Source organism: Lagopus leucura, unplaced genomic scaffold, assembly GCF_019238085.1.
Source record: "Lagopus leucura isolate 7727_CA_CO unplaced genomic scaffold, USGS_WTPT01 Super-Scaffold_73, whole genome shotgun sequence".
Classification (NCBI taxonomy): Eukaryota; Metazoa; Chordata; class Aves; order Galliformes; family Phasianidae; genus Lagopus; species Lagopus leucura.
Window position 1 is genome coordinate 66,117,382 of NW_024962252.1, and position 13,820 is coordinate 66,131,201.

The window sequence follows — 13,820 nt, forward strand, 5'->3', positions numbered from 1 at the left end:
TGGGTTGGAAGAGTGCTGGAGAAGTCATTATCCCCGAGACAAGGCCAGTTTGCAGCATGTTGCTCAAAGCTAGTCCGCTTGTGTTTGGAGCACCTTGAGGATGGAAATTCCAGAGCTTCCTTCAGCCTCTCATTTAAGGTTTGGTTATCCTCAGGTTACAAACATGCTCCTAACATTTAAAAAACAAAAACAAAACAAAAAAACCAATGGGAAATGTTGTCCCCTATCAGTTTGTATTCAGTATTTCAGGCTGCAGTGTTTGCGCCTTGAAATGAAAGCCAGAAAGAGAATGTGTGTAGTTACAGTCCAGGAAAAGCCTGGAAAATTTTTGATGTGAGCAGTTTTAAAAAATTTTGCCAAATATAACAATTCCAGCACTGAGTGTGCAGAATTATTCCAAATATTGTTGAGAAACTGTACGCCAATGTCAGAAATAACAAATGATAAAGCTGCCCTATGTGGCAATAATTTAGCACGCAGAAGAAATAATATATATAAGTATAAATTCAGCTTTGCAAAACACTGTTTACATGCTTGATGTTATCCGTTTGTTGTTCTCTTTCTGCCTTCTGTAATGACGTAGCAGTTGCTCTTTGCATTTGGACTGCATTGTGAAATGATCAGACAGTGCCCTTCGGCAGCATGTACATTGGTAGGGCCTTGAGGCCCCTGATCCCTTGGCCTTCATTAGGAGCAAGGAGATTGGAGTCACTGTATTATGTGTGAATGTGAATATATCAAACTAGAGAGTTAAGATTTGCTTACTCCATCTTTTCAGCTATAGGGTTAGGTTTTTTTTTTTTAATACTTTAGCTTGTAAAACTCAGGAGTAACTGTTGTGATGTCAGTGGAGTTGTGCAACTGTGCACCTGATGTAACTGGAGGCAGAAACAACCAAGTGTGATTCAGTTTTGGTTGAGGTTCTTGTTGCTGGAACAGGATTGAAGTGAAAATAATTTTTCAGTTGGACTTGAACGGCTGGGAGAAATTTGCTTGCTAGGCATGATATCAGGCGTATCATCGACTTACTGACCACTGTGGCAGGCGGTATCGTGTTTCCTTGTCTTTTCTTGGAAAATGTACTGCAGCTTCCCCCAGCCATAAATTCTCATGTGTAGCTGCATTCCAGATCTAAAAATAAATAGAAACCCTCTGGATGGGCAGAGAGAAGCTATTTTGGGGATTTTACTATGTTAACAGCTTTGTGATATGGTACTACCAACTAAAGGCTTCTAATCAAAATTATTGTAGAGGAGGCTTTAGCATGTTTGCTCTAGAAGTGCTTCACCTAGGCACACGCAAAGAAGACGTAGGTTTGAAAGCAGTAGGCAAGGGCCACCTCTGTGTTTCCAAATTTATTTAGCTGAGGTAGGTCTACCCTGTCTCAAAAACATCAGGGAGAGTAGAGTTTTTAAAAATTGAAGAAAATAAGCTGTTCTTTCATTGCTGAGCTGCTGACAAATCGTGGTGTTTTTGATGTGTGTTGTGTGTATTGTTGTAAAAATCAGCTAGAAAGTTGGATTTTCATGTCTGCACAATTGTCAGACAAAACAGGAGATATCTCGTGGTTGCTGTGATTATGGTAGTTTGTTGTCAGGATTTTACATTTATCAGGCTGAAAAAAAATGTTATGTTTTTGTATGTTAGCTACCTACTGCTAGAAAAAAAATATGTGCCAGGTACTACTGAGGGAGAAGATGTTGTATATCTGCAATGTAATAGTTCTGAATTCTGTTGTTTAATGCATTGGGAGAACTTGGAAATCAGAGTGTGGCAGTGTGGCCATTTGGGTCTTGGATGTAGTAAGCAACAAGGAGACTGTTGTGTACCAGACATGTAGCAGGGCTATGAATTATAGAAAAGAAATGGAAGGTTGGTAGAAGGTAAAAGTGATTACTAAGAAACCTGCTTTTGAATGCATTATGCTTTTCTTACTGCAGAATACTGGCTTGCTGTTACCACTCTCAATTGCCTCTGTTATTTAAGCAAGTGGCAAGTGTTGGAATAACAGCAGATCTTGTATGGTGCAACAAGCCATTCCTGACCTGCAGCTGTTCAAATCTCTATTTACTTGCCAGCCCAGCCAGTTGCTGTTTTTTTTGGTTGTGTGATTTCATTTTTAATTTTTTTTATACGGTGAGATGAATCACGTCTTTTTCCCTGAAGAAGAAACAGTTTAATTATTACCCACATTAAATAGAAATTTCAGCCTTTCCCCAGGCCAGCTTTTGAAGCCATTGCCACTTTCACTCCTTCATTTGCCCCAGTCACTTCCAGCCTACACACCGTTTCCATATCTGATGAACATATTGTTTAATCTAGAATGAGCTTGCAACTTTACATGATAATATCTGAAAACAGTAGGATCCATGTTCAGTAGCAGAGGGCAGAAAGCATACGTGTTGTTTTTGCTGCTTGATTATATTCAGTACTCTACATTGTAGAATCACAGGATGGCTTGGTTTTAAAGGAACCTTGAAGATCACCTAGTTCCAAAACCTCTGTCATGGGTAGGGCTGCCACCCACCAGCTCAGGCTGCTCAAGACCCCATGCAACCTGGTCTTGAATGCTTCCCGGGATGGGGCACCCACAGCTTCTCTGAGTAACCTTATGCCAGTGCCTCAGCACCCTCTGAGTTAAAATTTTCCTCCTAACATCTAGCCTAAGTCTCCCCTTGCACAGATTAAAGCCATTCCCCCTTGTTCTATCACTGTCAGATTGTGTAAAAAGTCGGTCTCCTTCCTGTTAATAAGGTCCCTTCAAGTACTGGAGGACTGCAGTGAGGTCTCCCTGGAGACTTCTCTTCTTCAAGCTGAAAAGGCCCAGCTGCTCTCCCACCTTGGGACAGGTGCTCTGATCATCTCCATACGTTTACTGTGCTGGAACTCCAAGCCTGGATGCAGTACTCCAGGTGAGGTCTCACAAGGACAGAGCAGAGGGGCAATCACATCCCTCTCTGTGCTGGCCACCCCTCTTCTGATGCATCCCAGGATATTGCTGGGCTTCTGGGCAGCAAGTGCATGCTGCTGGCTCATGTCCAGCATTTTGTCCATTGGGTCCCCTCAGGTTGTTCTCTCTAGGGCTACTCTCCAGGAGTTCTCCTCCCAGTCTGTACATGTATCTGGGATTGCCCCAAACCAAGTGCAACATCTTGCACTTGGCCTTGTTGAACCTTGTTAGGTTTATGTGCTTCCACGTTTCAAGCCTGTCTAGGTCTCTCTGGATGACATACCTTCCTTAATGTATATATTTAGTTATCCACTTTGTAAGCTTTGTTTATTTGATGCATCTTTGTGCAGGAATGAATTACATGCCTAACACAGGGCCGCTGTGAACACTGACAACAATTGAACATTTTTTTTTAAATATATGTATGCGTATTTACATATGTGTGAGAGAAATTAATATTAGAATATCTAGAAATTATTGGAAAAAAATATGTAAGTATCTGCAATTACAGAAATGCCCCCAAACTTGCTTTGTGTTTCATACAGTTTTAAAAATCTTTGGGTTTTGTATTTGCATTCCTTGTGCCTTGGAAGCTGTTGATGATATTATATGCTTTGGGAATTTCTGGCAGGGAGAAACTGTTGTTAAAAGAAATATTATGTTTGTTTTGAGTGCCAAGAGCATGCAACTGAGTGTTACTGATAAGCTCAGATCTCTCAATCTGTTGATTGGCTAAAGGTACCATGGTTTTACGGTTCAAATAGTGACCCTTTTGTCTTGAGTGGATGTAAAGACTCAGTGCTGCTTTTCATGACTTGAGAAGTAGAAATAAACTTGGTAACGGCTAATAATTTAGTTACATAAGCTTTTTCTCAGTACTTTCTCCAATGCATTTCTTATTCTCTGGCATTCTGTGTGTTTTGTGTATGCCAGTGCTTGAAGAGAGTTCTCTGCAGAGAAACTGCTTGAGTTTCTTGAGTAGAAGCCGCAGTGCTTATATTAATATTCAGCTGCACTGGAAACATTTTCTGCTTTCCTTAAGATGTTGTCTGAGCTTTCTTCCAATTCAGGATTTATTTGTAATTATTTTCTCAATTTATAATGAATTTATAATCGGTTACAGAGCAGATGGCTTAAAAAATCATTAAGATCACAAGAGTGATGCATATAATGGGGATTGTTGAGCCATGGGGAATGAATGAAGGAGTGCCTTGGTGTTGCAGATGCTCATTCATAACTCAGTGGTCTCCCCTAGAGGAGTCCAAGGTATACTTGAATCTGTGCATTTGTTCTGCAAGACAAGCTTTCTTCTGAATGCGAAGAGCCAGAGTAAAGCTTTGTTGGGCTGGATGTAAGGACGGATTCTGGGAAAGGAAAACTTGTGTTTTACGTGTTGCAGGAGGAACACGTTACCCATGTTTGGCAGTAATTCGTGTTGAACTCGATGCTGCCTTATACAGGACTTGAATTTGCCCCCATGTTTGTGCAGTAAGGAGTTAGTATTCATTTTTACCAACTAGCAATTCATTCAAACACATTGTTGTCTGGTGTGCGTGATTTCACTGATGTGAGTGAAATTGCACTGATGTATCTGGCAGGAGAAATGAGGGCACAGTTACTGCAACTTGTCTGAGGTCATTTGGTGAATCTGTACCAATGCTGAGATTAGAGCACAGCAGTGTCTGATATTGAGTGCCCATATCCTGTGACCATCATCTCTACTTCATACCTCAACCATTTAAAACCTGCCAGGTGTCCTCTGTGCCTCCATGATAATTGTTGTCTGGAAACTCTGACTTTGTTGACAGCCTTTCTTTCTAGATAAATAAAGGCATGTTGTGTGTCTATCCCTTATCTCACACGTACATCCAAGTGCTTTTTATCCCCAGTGTGATTAAAACTAATGCTGAATAATGTCATGCTTTAAAAAAAATAATTCTCAAATCAGTTATGGGTCAAAGGTTGGCTCACTGAGGGATTTTTTTGTGCTGATAATATTAATGAAGTGCAAACTCTGTAGTCAGCTGCATAGCCCAAGTCTCCTGATTTCTCCCTTGCTTAGTATCTTTGTGTCCTGAGGCTAAGCCAATGTAAAATAGGAATGCAGGCAGGATTCTGGGAACATGATGGTTTTTCTGGAGGTTTGTAATAGGCCGTGCTACCCTCCTAGACCTGCTCTTATATTCTCATCACTGAGCCATTTTTAAAATCCTGGCTCTGCCTCGCCATTTTTTCCAATCCTATGCCAGCACTATTTGTAGTTTCCCCACCTGTCACCCTGAGTATTACGTGGTAACCGTCTGCGTATTGCTCTACAAATTCCATCTGCTAACAGACTGACTTGCAGCACTGCAAATAAATTACCATATTTCCCAGTTTTTTGTTTGGTGTTACATTTTTTTTAATCTATGCAAAATATCTATGAAAGCTTGTGTTTTTTTTTTTTTGTTTTTGTTTTTTTTTGCTCATTATCTAGTCTGCTTTTTTGAGTTGCACCTGTCCATACAGGATCCATTACACAACAGAGGCTCAAAAGATAAGGCAGTTCAGGTATCATGGGTTTTGTGTGTGTGTGGAATATTTAATAGAGAAGATAAGGGCTAAGGCTTAATGAGGGCTCTCCTCATCCCTGAAAGGTATGATTTTATGTAGTGCTGCCTGGCAGTAGTCGTCACTAGAGGATTTGTCCTCTGCTGTGCCTTATCTTTCAACGCTGACTTTGGAGTTTGTGATTATTATGTCTCACATACTACTGACAGAGGCCAGATTTTGAATGTTCCTACTGATATTTGTCTTGTAGCATTTCTGGGAGCCAGAACTATCTGCTGTACCGACTACAAGACTGGAAATGTAACTCTAGGAATTGTAGGGACATCCTCTCCAGCGTGTAAGGGACCCTGAATGCCTGATGAAGCCTGACATACTAGCTTCCCCTCAGGCATATTTGGGTGCAGGCTAAACACAGACCTCTGAGACAAAAATGGAGATGAGGTAGATGAAGCACACGGCAATTAGACTTGTTTGGTAGGCTCATCAGGGCTTTTTGAGATAGAAAGCCTCTGCTCCAAAGAATTTGTGATTAAGGTAGACATGAAGAACCAAAGCGAGCATCACTGACTGTTTTAGAGATGGGAAAGTGCAGCACATCAAGCTTGTTTCTTTTTCAGTTGGTGGGATCAGGCTGAAGGGCCAAGTCTTAGCTTTTGGGGAAAAAATTACTGGAAGTGATTTGCTCAACGTGATGTAGAACATTTTAAACTGGGGTAGATCACACAGTGTGTCAGCCTCGTGACTTTCCTTCCACACAAAGACTTGGCAGCAGTCAGTGGTCCCAGTACAGTCAGCATTTTCTCCATACTCCTGGAGCCCTTGTGCTTTAGTAGTATCTGTCCTTCCTATAAATGTTTCTTGCTACACTTTATCCACGGCTGCATTTCAGGGGCAGAGTAAGTTGTTCCTATATATAGATGGCGAAGCACTTTGAGATCTTTTGAAGTCAGCAATGCATTTTTTCAGTTCTTTCTCCATTTGTATTTCCAATAGTTAGAAAAGAAATATATAGTGCACACTTAGCTTCTATATAATTAATATTACCATGCATGAGTAGGGGAACGATTTTTCAGAGTGAAAACCTGTGTCTTTTGGTGCTATGTGTGGCAGGGCTACATTCTGTGTCCACAGTGCTGCTCTGGCTGAGCTCAGGCAGAATCAGAAGTTTGGTTCCCTCATATATGCTTCTCTTTGCTCTTTCCTCCTTCTGCAGATGTTCTTTTCACTTGCTGTATGTAAAAGGACATCTTAAAAAATAGATATGACGTGCTTTGAAAACAACAGTGCTTTACAATCCGTTTAAGCTTCTATTAGCAGATTATGTAGGAGAGCGCTCTGATTTTATTTTTTAATTTTTCATTGTTGCCTCTTTTGGAAAGTCATCCTATTGGGTTTGTGTTTTTTCTTTTTTAACAGAGAAATAGGCTGTGTCTCTAGATAGGTAATTACATAACTACTTCTGATTTATAGAGCACTCATAAGGTCTTTTACCATCCTGTGGCACGTGTGAGATAATTTTGGCAGGTGTGGGTTATTGTTTTTTTTGCAGAGAAACATTAAAACTGGCAACTAATGGTGATCACTTTCACATGAGCTGATGGTTCCGCAGATGATTATTTAGGCAGAGAAATCTGGCTTGTTTCTAAAGCTCACTCGGTTCAAATAGAAGAATGATGTGGAGAAACATTGTTGAAATTTTCAGCATTTTTGAAGTTTTTATTTAAAAGTTGAGGTTTTATCTTCTGAGAGTTTGTGAGAGGGAAGAATAAGAAATAGGCCAAAGGGATTGAAAGTCTGATGAACACTGGGGATACAGGAGAGCGATTTCTTGAAAGAATTTTCTGACAGCAAATGGAAGTTAAAAATAAACTGTGAAACGATTTCTTCTTCATTTAAAAAAAGTGTGAAAGGCCGACACAGGAGGTGAAAGCCATGCTTTGATTAGTTAGAAAAGCCCTTGGATTCTCAAGGAGCTTAATGCAACTTGTGCCAGGAGACTTTTGCCTTGCTAAGTTGGAGCTGTGATAAGGAATACTGAGTGAGTTCCCACAGACCTGTTGCTCCTGTTTGGAAAGCTCTGGCTTTGTGCTCTCCTCATACATGGAAAGCACAAATCATACCTTATCACCCTGGTGTTCTCTGGGGTAAGACCTGATGAAAATTGATGTTGACGTGAGCTACTACTGTATGTGAAACAAAAAGTAAGAATAGTTGACAATTCAGCACTGCTGTCTCCATTGCTGATCACCTAGAGCCATCTTATTTATATTAATCTCTTTGAAAAACATGAATATTCCTTTTTATCTTACCATGTCTGTGTTATTTGTACCTCAAATCTATCTGGATCTCAAAATGTCTAAGTTTAAGATGCTTATGTCGGTCACCGTGTTCCTTTTTTTTGCTTATTTCTGTTTTCTTTTTCCTTGGAGACATGCAATTTCTAGCTGTGCAACTCTGCCAGCTTTAGTGGAGGTAGTCTTAACCTACCTGTATGTGGGGATAAGCTGACTGAGAGCATTACTGCCTGTCCATGTCTGCTTAATTTGTACTACTTTGCTGGGCTCAGCTTTCCTTTCTCTAGGTGATCTGGAATGGGCAACTCCCTTTCCACTTTGAATTTGGCCTCATAATTCCATTTTGGCTCTCTTTCCACAGTGGACCTTCATTCATATGCTTCTCATTACCATCTGCACAGTTCATTTATGAAATTAAATTAAAGTAGTAAACAAAATACCAGATACTCCTCCTAATGCTCTGTCTATAAATATCTTCTCTGCCTACTCATGTTGTCTGATTAAAGGGTAGTAAGTAGTTATTTAGAGAACCTAAGACAGACCAGATTCCATTGAAGTAGGTTGTTCTTTTAAAATCAGAATATTGCATTTAGCTGCCTGTTTCAAGTTTGTCTGTCTAAAAATGCGTATCGTTAAAGCTGAAGCTCCTTCTTTTGATGTTTTCACACAGCATCACAGAATGACCCGGGTTGGAAGGAACATAAAGGATCATGAATCTCCAACCGCTCCTGCCAAAGGCAGGGGCACCAACCTCCCCATTTAATACTAGAAACTTTCAGAAAGGAGAAAAAAAAATTAATTATGCAACCCTGTCCATAGCAAGGGCTTGGAGCTAGATGATCTTTGAAGTCCCTTCCGACCCAAGCCGTTCTATGGTTCGATGGTTTTCTACAACAAAAACTCTGAAATATATATTTTTTTTCATTGAGAGCATACTAACGTAACCTGCCTGATGTGGATTTTGAGTATTTCTCCCTTACATAAAATGTATGATCTTGAACTTTTGGTACTCTCAGACTACCTGAGAGATTTTGTGGTTCTGGGTGTCAGTTGCTTCGTACGATGATTATCTTTTGTTGGTTTTGTTATTAAAGTGATGCAGTTACCTAAGTACAGAGTAAACAAGAAAATAGGTCATACCTTTGCAGCAGTGGCTAGCAGTATTCTGAGAAAAATTCAGTTATTAATATACATGTATCCCTCTTCCAGAATTCTAGGAATTAAGAATAGATTTCCCTTTGATATCCAGAAGTCTAGTGCTAATCCACAGATGATGGGATACTCATTGTCATCATATCTCCATTTGTATTTCATGACACAGGCACTCCAGCCCATGTTAAATGATGAGAACCAGAAGATGAACTGTGGTTCCGCTTTGTACGAAGCCATCAGTGACTGCAGGGCTCACCAGTACTGCACAGGGAGGTGGTGCAGAACCATTTGATATCATCTACTTTGATTCTCAGACAAAAGAGCACCAAGGAAAGGCTCACCTCTAATGCACTAACGCATTAAAAGGTCACAGGTCTTGTCAGCACAGGAGATAGCTCTGGGCTGGAGCATCATAGTATGTATTCTTCCATTACTTCTTTTTTTTTTTTTTTAATTCTTACTTTTCCTCCAGAAGTTTCTCCTGTGCTGTGCACAGTGAATAAGAAGGAATGGTTTTGCTCACTTCAGAGGCTTTAACAGTCCTTTAGGCAACAGGAGCATGCCTCACAAAGCACAGATCTCATCCATAGGCTGTACAAATTACATCAGCATAGGCAGAATGTGTGTGTGTGTATATATATATATATATATATGTGTGTGTGTGTGTGTGAACATTCTGCTTATAATAGCTATTAGACATGGGCTGAGAGTTTCCTAAGAGGTAAATCATCTGCATGTAAACAAAAGCCTACACTCAGCATTCATCAACATTTGCTTCATTTTAGAGGGAAATACTATAGCAAATCTGAGAATATTTATATTGAGCAGGTGAAAAGCATGCATTTCTGACCCTGAATTTTATTTTTAAACTGCTTATTGCATGGTAAGTACACCAAACTTAGGAAGTTAAGCTTGAGTTGATGTCATGAAACAGTTGTGTTGCAGTCTTCTTCTGAATTCAAATTTGCAACCTTAGTGCTGCATCTGTCAAGTTTTTTGAGCTGATGGGTGGTTGTTAGCTGTGTATATGTGTATGTATGATCATCTATATTGCATGGGCTTACAGGATGGAAGGCAACTTGGCAGGAAGCAGAGCTTTACCTAGTAAAACAAAGTGCAAGACGTATGCTGTCTAGCTGTTACTTATTCGTATTGGTTTAGACATCTCTGGTTGCCTTTACTGAACATACTTCTCCTCTTGTATCTGGCTTTGTCTTTCAGGGCTTCTAAAAGCTCAGCTTTGGTGAGCTTTTTTCCTTTGTAAGATTCAAACTGTATCCAGCACAGACACTTCTGGAAAGGATGACCTTGGCTGATGGTGCAGGATGCAATGTAGTGAACTTGCCAGTACCCAAAGAAACATTCGGTTGTCACCAGGGGAAGAAGGGGGAGGAGAGGAAGAGGAAATAAGTTTGCCAGTATGTTTGATCTCAGTGCTGTCTTCTCAGATTTTACCTTGTGGAAAACACAGATAGTTGGTTGCTGTCACAAATTTTTGAAGTTAATGGTTCCACAGATGTTTTTGTGCTCTTTTTGGTGTCTATATTTGGGATGCAAGGAGCGTCTTTCCTAGATGAAAAGGTGTGCATTGCTCTTCTAAGTTGTGCTTGCATACTTGTGCTCTAACTCCACACCCAATCTCTGGTGTGTTTTATCTTCTGAGTGTTCCTTTCTGCGCTGGCTCTGCTGAGCTTTAATCTGAAAAGCGGCTGGCCACAGACTTCAGGTTGATGATAAATAATGTTGTAGGACATCGGCAAGTCATACATGAGTCTTGAGCAGCAGTACGTGACAGTAGATTTAAAAAAAATAATAACAATAATTAGAAAGGCAGATGATTAGGCAGTGTGTTTTTGTCAGACTGCTTACGAGAGGCGAATCCCCCTGGTCAGCCTCCCCCTCTTGCCGTGACAGTCCGTGCTCCGGACAGCAGCAGCACGGCGGTGGGTTCCCCGGCCCCAGCGCGGACCAGCGGCGCTGCTGGGCGCCTCTGGGCGTCTGCCCCGGGGAGGGGGGGCGGTGCAAGCGCGGGCTCCTGCGGCCGCCTCTCGGAGCGGCGCTGGGCAGCCGCCGGCAGCCACGTGACGGCCCGGCGGGGATAATAAGCGGCCGCAATGAGCGGCGCTGGGCTTCTCCGGAGGGTCAGCCACAAGGACCTGCAGCAGCAGCAAAGAGAGCGGGTGAGACAGAGGGAGAGCGAGAGGAGGAAGGAGGATCACCAGCCGTCCGCCACTACCTGACAGTTAAAGCCTCCGCTCTCGTCAGCTCATCGATATTAACATCCTGTCTCCTTGGGAAAGAAAGAAAAAAAAAAAAAACAAAAACACACGTTGCTATCTTCAACCCATCAGCAACCATACTGAGCTTAAATATATATACATATTTAACTGTTAATAGGCAAAGCGGTTGAAGCTGATCCCTGGGTAGAATGAACAGCATGAACCAGATAGAAACAAACATGCAGTACACCTACAACTATGAAGAAGATGAGTACATGACCCAAGAGGAAGAATGGGACAGGGACCTGCTCCTGGACCCAGCATGGGAGAAACAGCAAAGGAAGGTCTGGAAATAAAGTAATGTGTGTCTGTGTATGTGCTTCTTTGTGGAATTCTGGCCTTGTAGCTGTGCTGCCTCTGGAATTGCTGGGGCTATGCAGTAAAGTCTTCTTGTTTTAGAAGAGGATGTAGATATAAGGTACATATTATGCAGTATTTTAAGGGAAAAACACTCGCTTTTTGTATTCATCTATGTAAGATGGTAGTAATTAATGAGAGTCAGGAGTGTGTTTTTATATTTTACTAGGAATGTTCTGTCAGTAGCTCTACATTTGTGTGTTGTTCATAGCGATTCCAGTGTTTTGTTTTGTTGTTTGTTTTTTCTTTTTTTTAACTTCACTTCATAGGTCTTCCTTTCACAAAGTAGTTTCTGAAATGTTGTATGTGCCTGATGGCTTCTCTAAAGCAGTACATCACAGTTATAACCTGGGCGTTGCATGAAGTGGTTCAAAACTGTGCCGAAAACCCATCAAAATTTACATGCAGTATTTCTGAGTTTTAGTAGAATTTACTCTCAAGATGGACTGAATAATTTTAGAAAGATGATGTTGCCTTGAAATCTATTTAGCATAGGTTTGGAAAACTATTGAATGAGTTAAATTCCCATGTGCCATTCTGTGTCTGGGTGAAAAAACAAGTCTGTAAACTCCTTGGAATATGGTATTGTAGAGGAAACATTCCTCACCTTCTAGGTTTAGGAAAGCAATTGTGTCACCAAGTACTGCCTATACTCAATTTTTGAACATAGGCATAGGTTGTAGGCTCTTGTTCATTAAAGAACTGTGTGAATGTGGCACTGAAGAACACAGTCAGTGGGCGTGGTGGGGATGGGTTGGTGTTTGGACTGGATGATCCTTGTGATCTTTTCCAACTGTAATGATTCTGTGATTTCTTAGTAGTTGCAACCCTACCGACAGCCTTGTTAGCAGTTCGGTACTTTAGTAATTGCTGCTCCTATGATGCCTTTAAAATATGAGAGAAGAAATATCTGATTTCAGAACACTGAGTTTTAAGCAACCTAAGGAAGAGATGGATGAGAAATATTGCAAAGGGTTTGTTACTTCTTAATGTTGAAAGTGATGTTGAAATTGCAGCTGACAGATCTAGGATTACAAGGTTATCTACTGGTTACTGGAAGGAAAAAAGGAGAGAGGAGAAAGGAACATTAAACTATAGGGCTGTATATGCTTTTTGCTACAGGTGGGGAACTTCAGGAAGTTTGATTAGGATAATTTTTAGCCTGTGTCAAATCAAGAAAAAAGAGTTGCAAGCACTTTATCTGAAGTCAGTGTCTGACCTGCTGTTATAGTCATGGCTTCTATGTGACTGTCAAACTAAGAGCCATTAGAACTGCTAGGGCTGATGTGTTTGCTTTTCCATAGCAATTGGTAGAGCTGATATTTTCCTCTTGTTTTCACTTGTAGCTTTCTGCTTACTGTGAGTTTTACATGATTTTGCTCATTTTCCTGCATTGATAGATCCTGTTATACAAGGATAGTGTGAGAAGTTCAGCAGCTGCAACTCCTATCCAATTCTATACAACAGTGATGCTCATTTTAGTTTGATGCTCTTTATATGGTGAAATATTCTTTTATGTTTTGCAGTGAGAATGACAGTGATTTCAATGTTAATGATTAGAAACTGCTCAGCTGTAACAGGCTGTGGTTACATCTGATAAAGATTCAATTGCCCGGCATTTCATGGAATCCTGTATTTTCAAAATAAAGAAATAATGGGCTGGTTACTAGGCAAGCATCACTCTACTGCAATTTTCCTAGAGTACAAATAAGTAATAAAAAGGATTTGGGTTCTGTGGGCTTTCTTATGTTCGCAGTAAATCTCTGGACTATTCCAGAAGAACAGAGAACAGTTAATATGAGGCACCACAGCAAATTCTTTGTTTCCATTCCTCCAAAGTAATAATGCTTCAGCAGAAAACCTGGTTTCTACATTCACAGATGAAAGCTTACTTCCACAATGTAGAGAGATAGTACCTTTGCTACTTCGTGTTGTCTATTCCCAGTACTTGTTTTTAATATTTAAATGATATCACATTAAAATAAAATTTAAGAGGGTGATCCTCATTCCTTGCCTTGGAAAAGAGTCTGAATTTATTATGACAAGAAAGTAAGTAATTTCACACAAAGGGTCTGAAACTTTTTACAATTTCAGGGCTTCTGTATTCTAAATAGCACTAAGATGGTTGCAGAAAGTGCATTCTCACTTTCCTTATTTATTAGGAAAAGATTGCAGATACATGGGCACAAATCTTTGTTCAAACTGGTAATATAATATAGAAAAATGATCTCAGTGGAG

General features: G+C 40.5%; 1 protein-coding gene across 1 annotated transcript in view; it reads left to right on the top strand.

Moving 5' to 3' along the window:
• The first annotated feature begins 11,065 nt into the window (after positions 1 to 11,065).
• ACTN2 (actinin alpha 2) overlaps positions 11,066 to 13,820 on the top strand; it is a 63,892-nt gene continuing 61,137 nt past the window's right edge. The window contains exon 1 of the mRNA XM_042875905.1: positions 11,066 to 11,509. Coding sequence (XP_042731839.1) covers positions 11,375 to 11,509 — 135 coding nt within the window. The 5' untranslated portion in view covers positions 11,066 to 11,374. The remainder of the gene's footprint in view (positions 11,510 to 13,820) is intronic.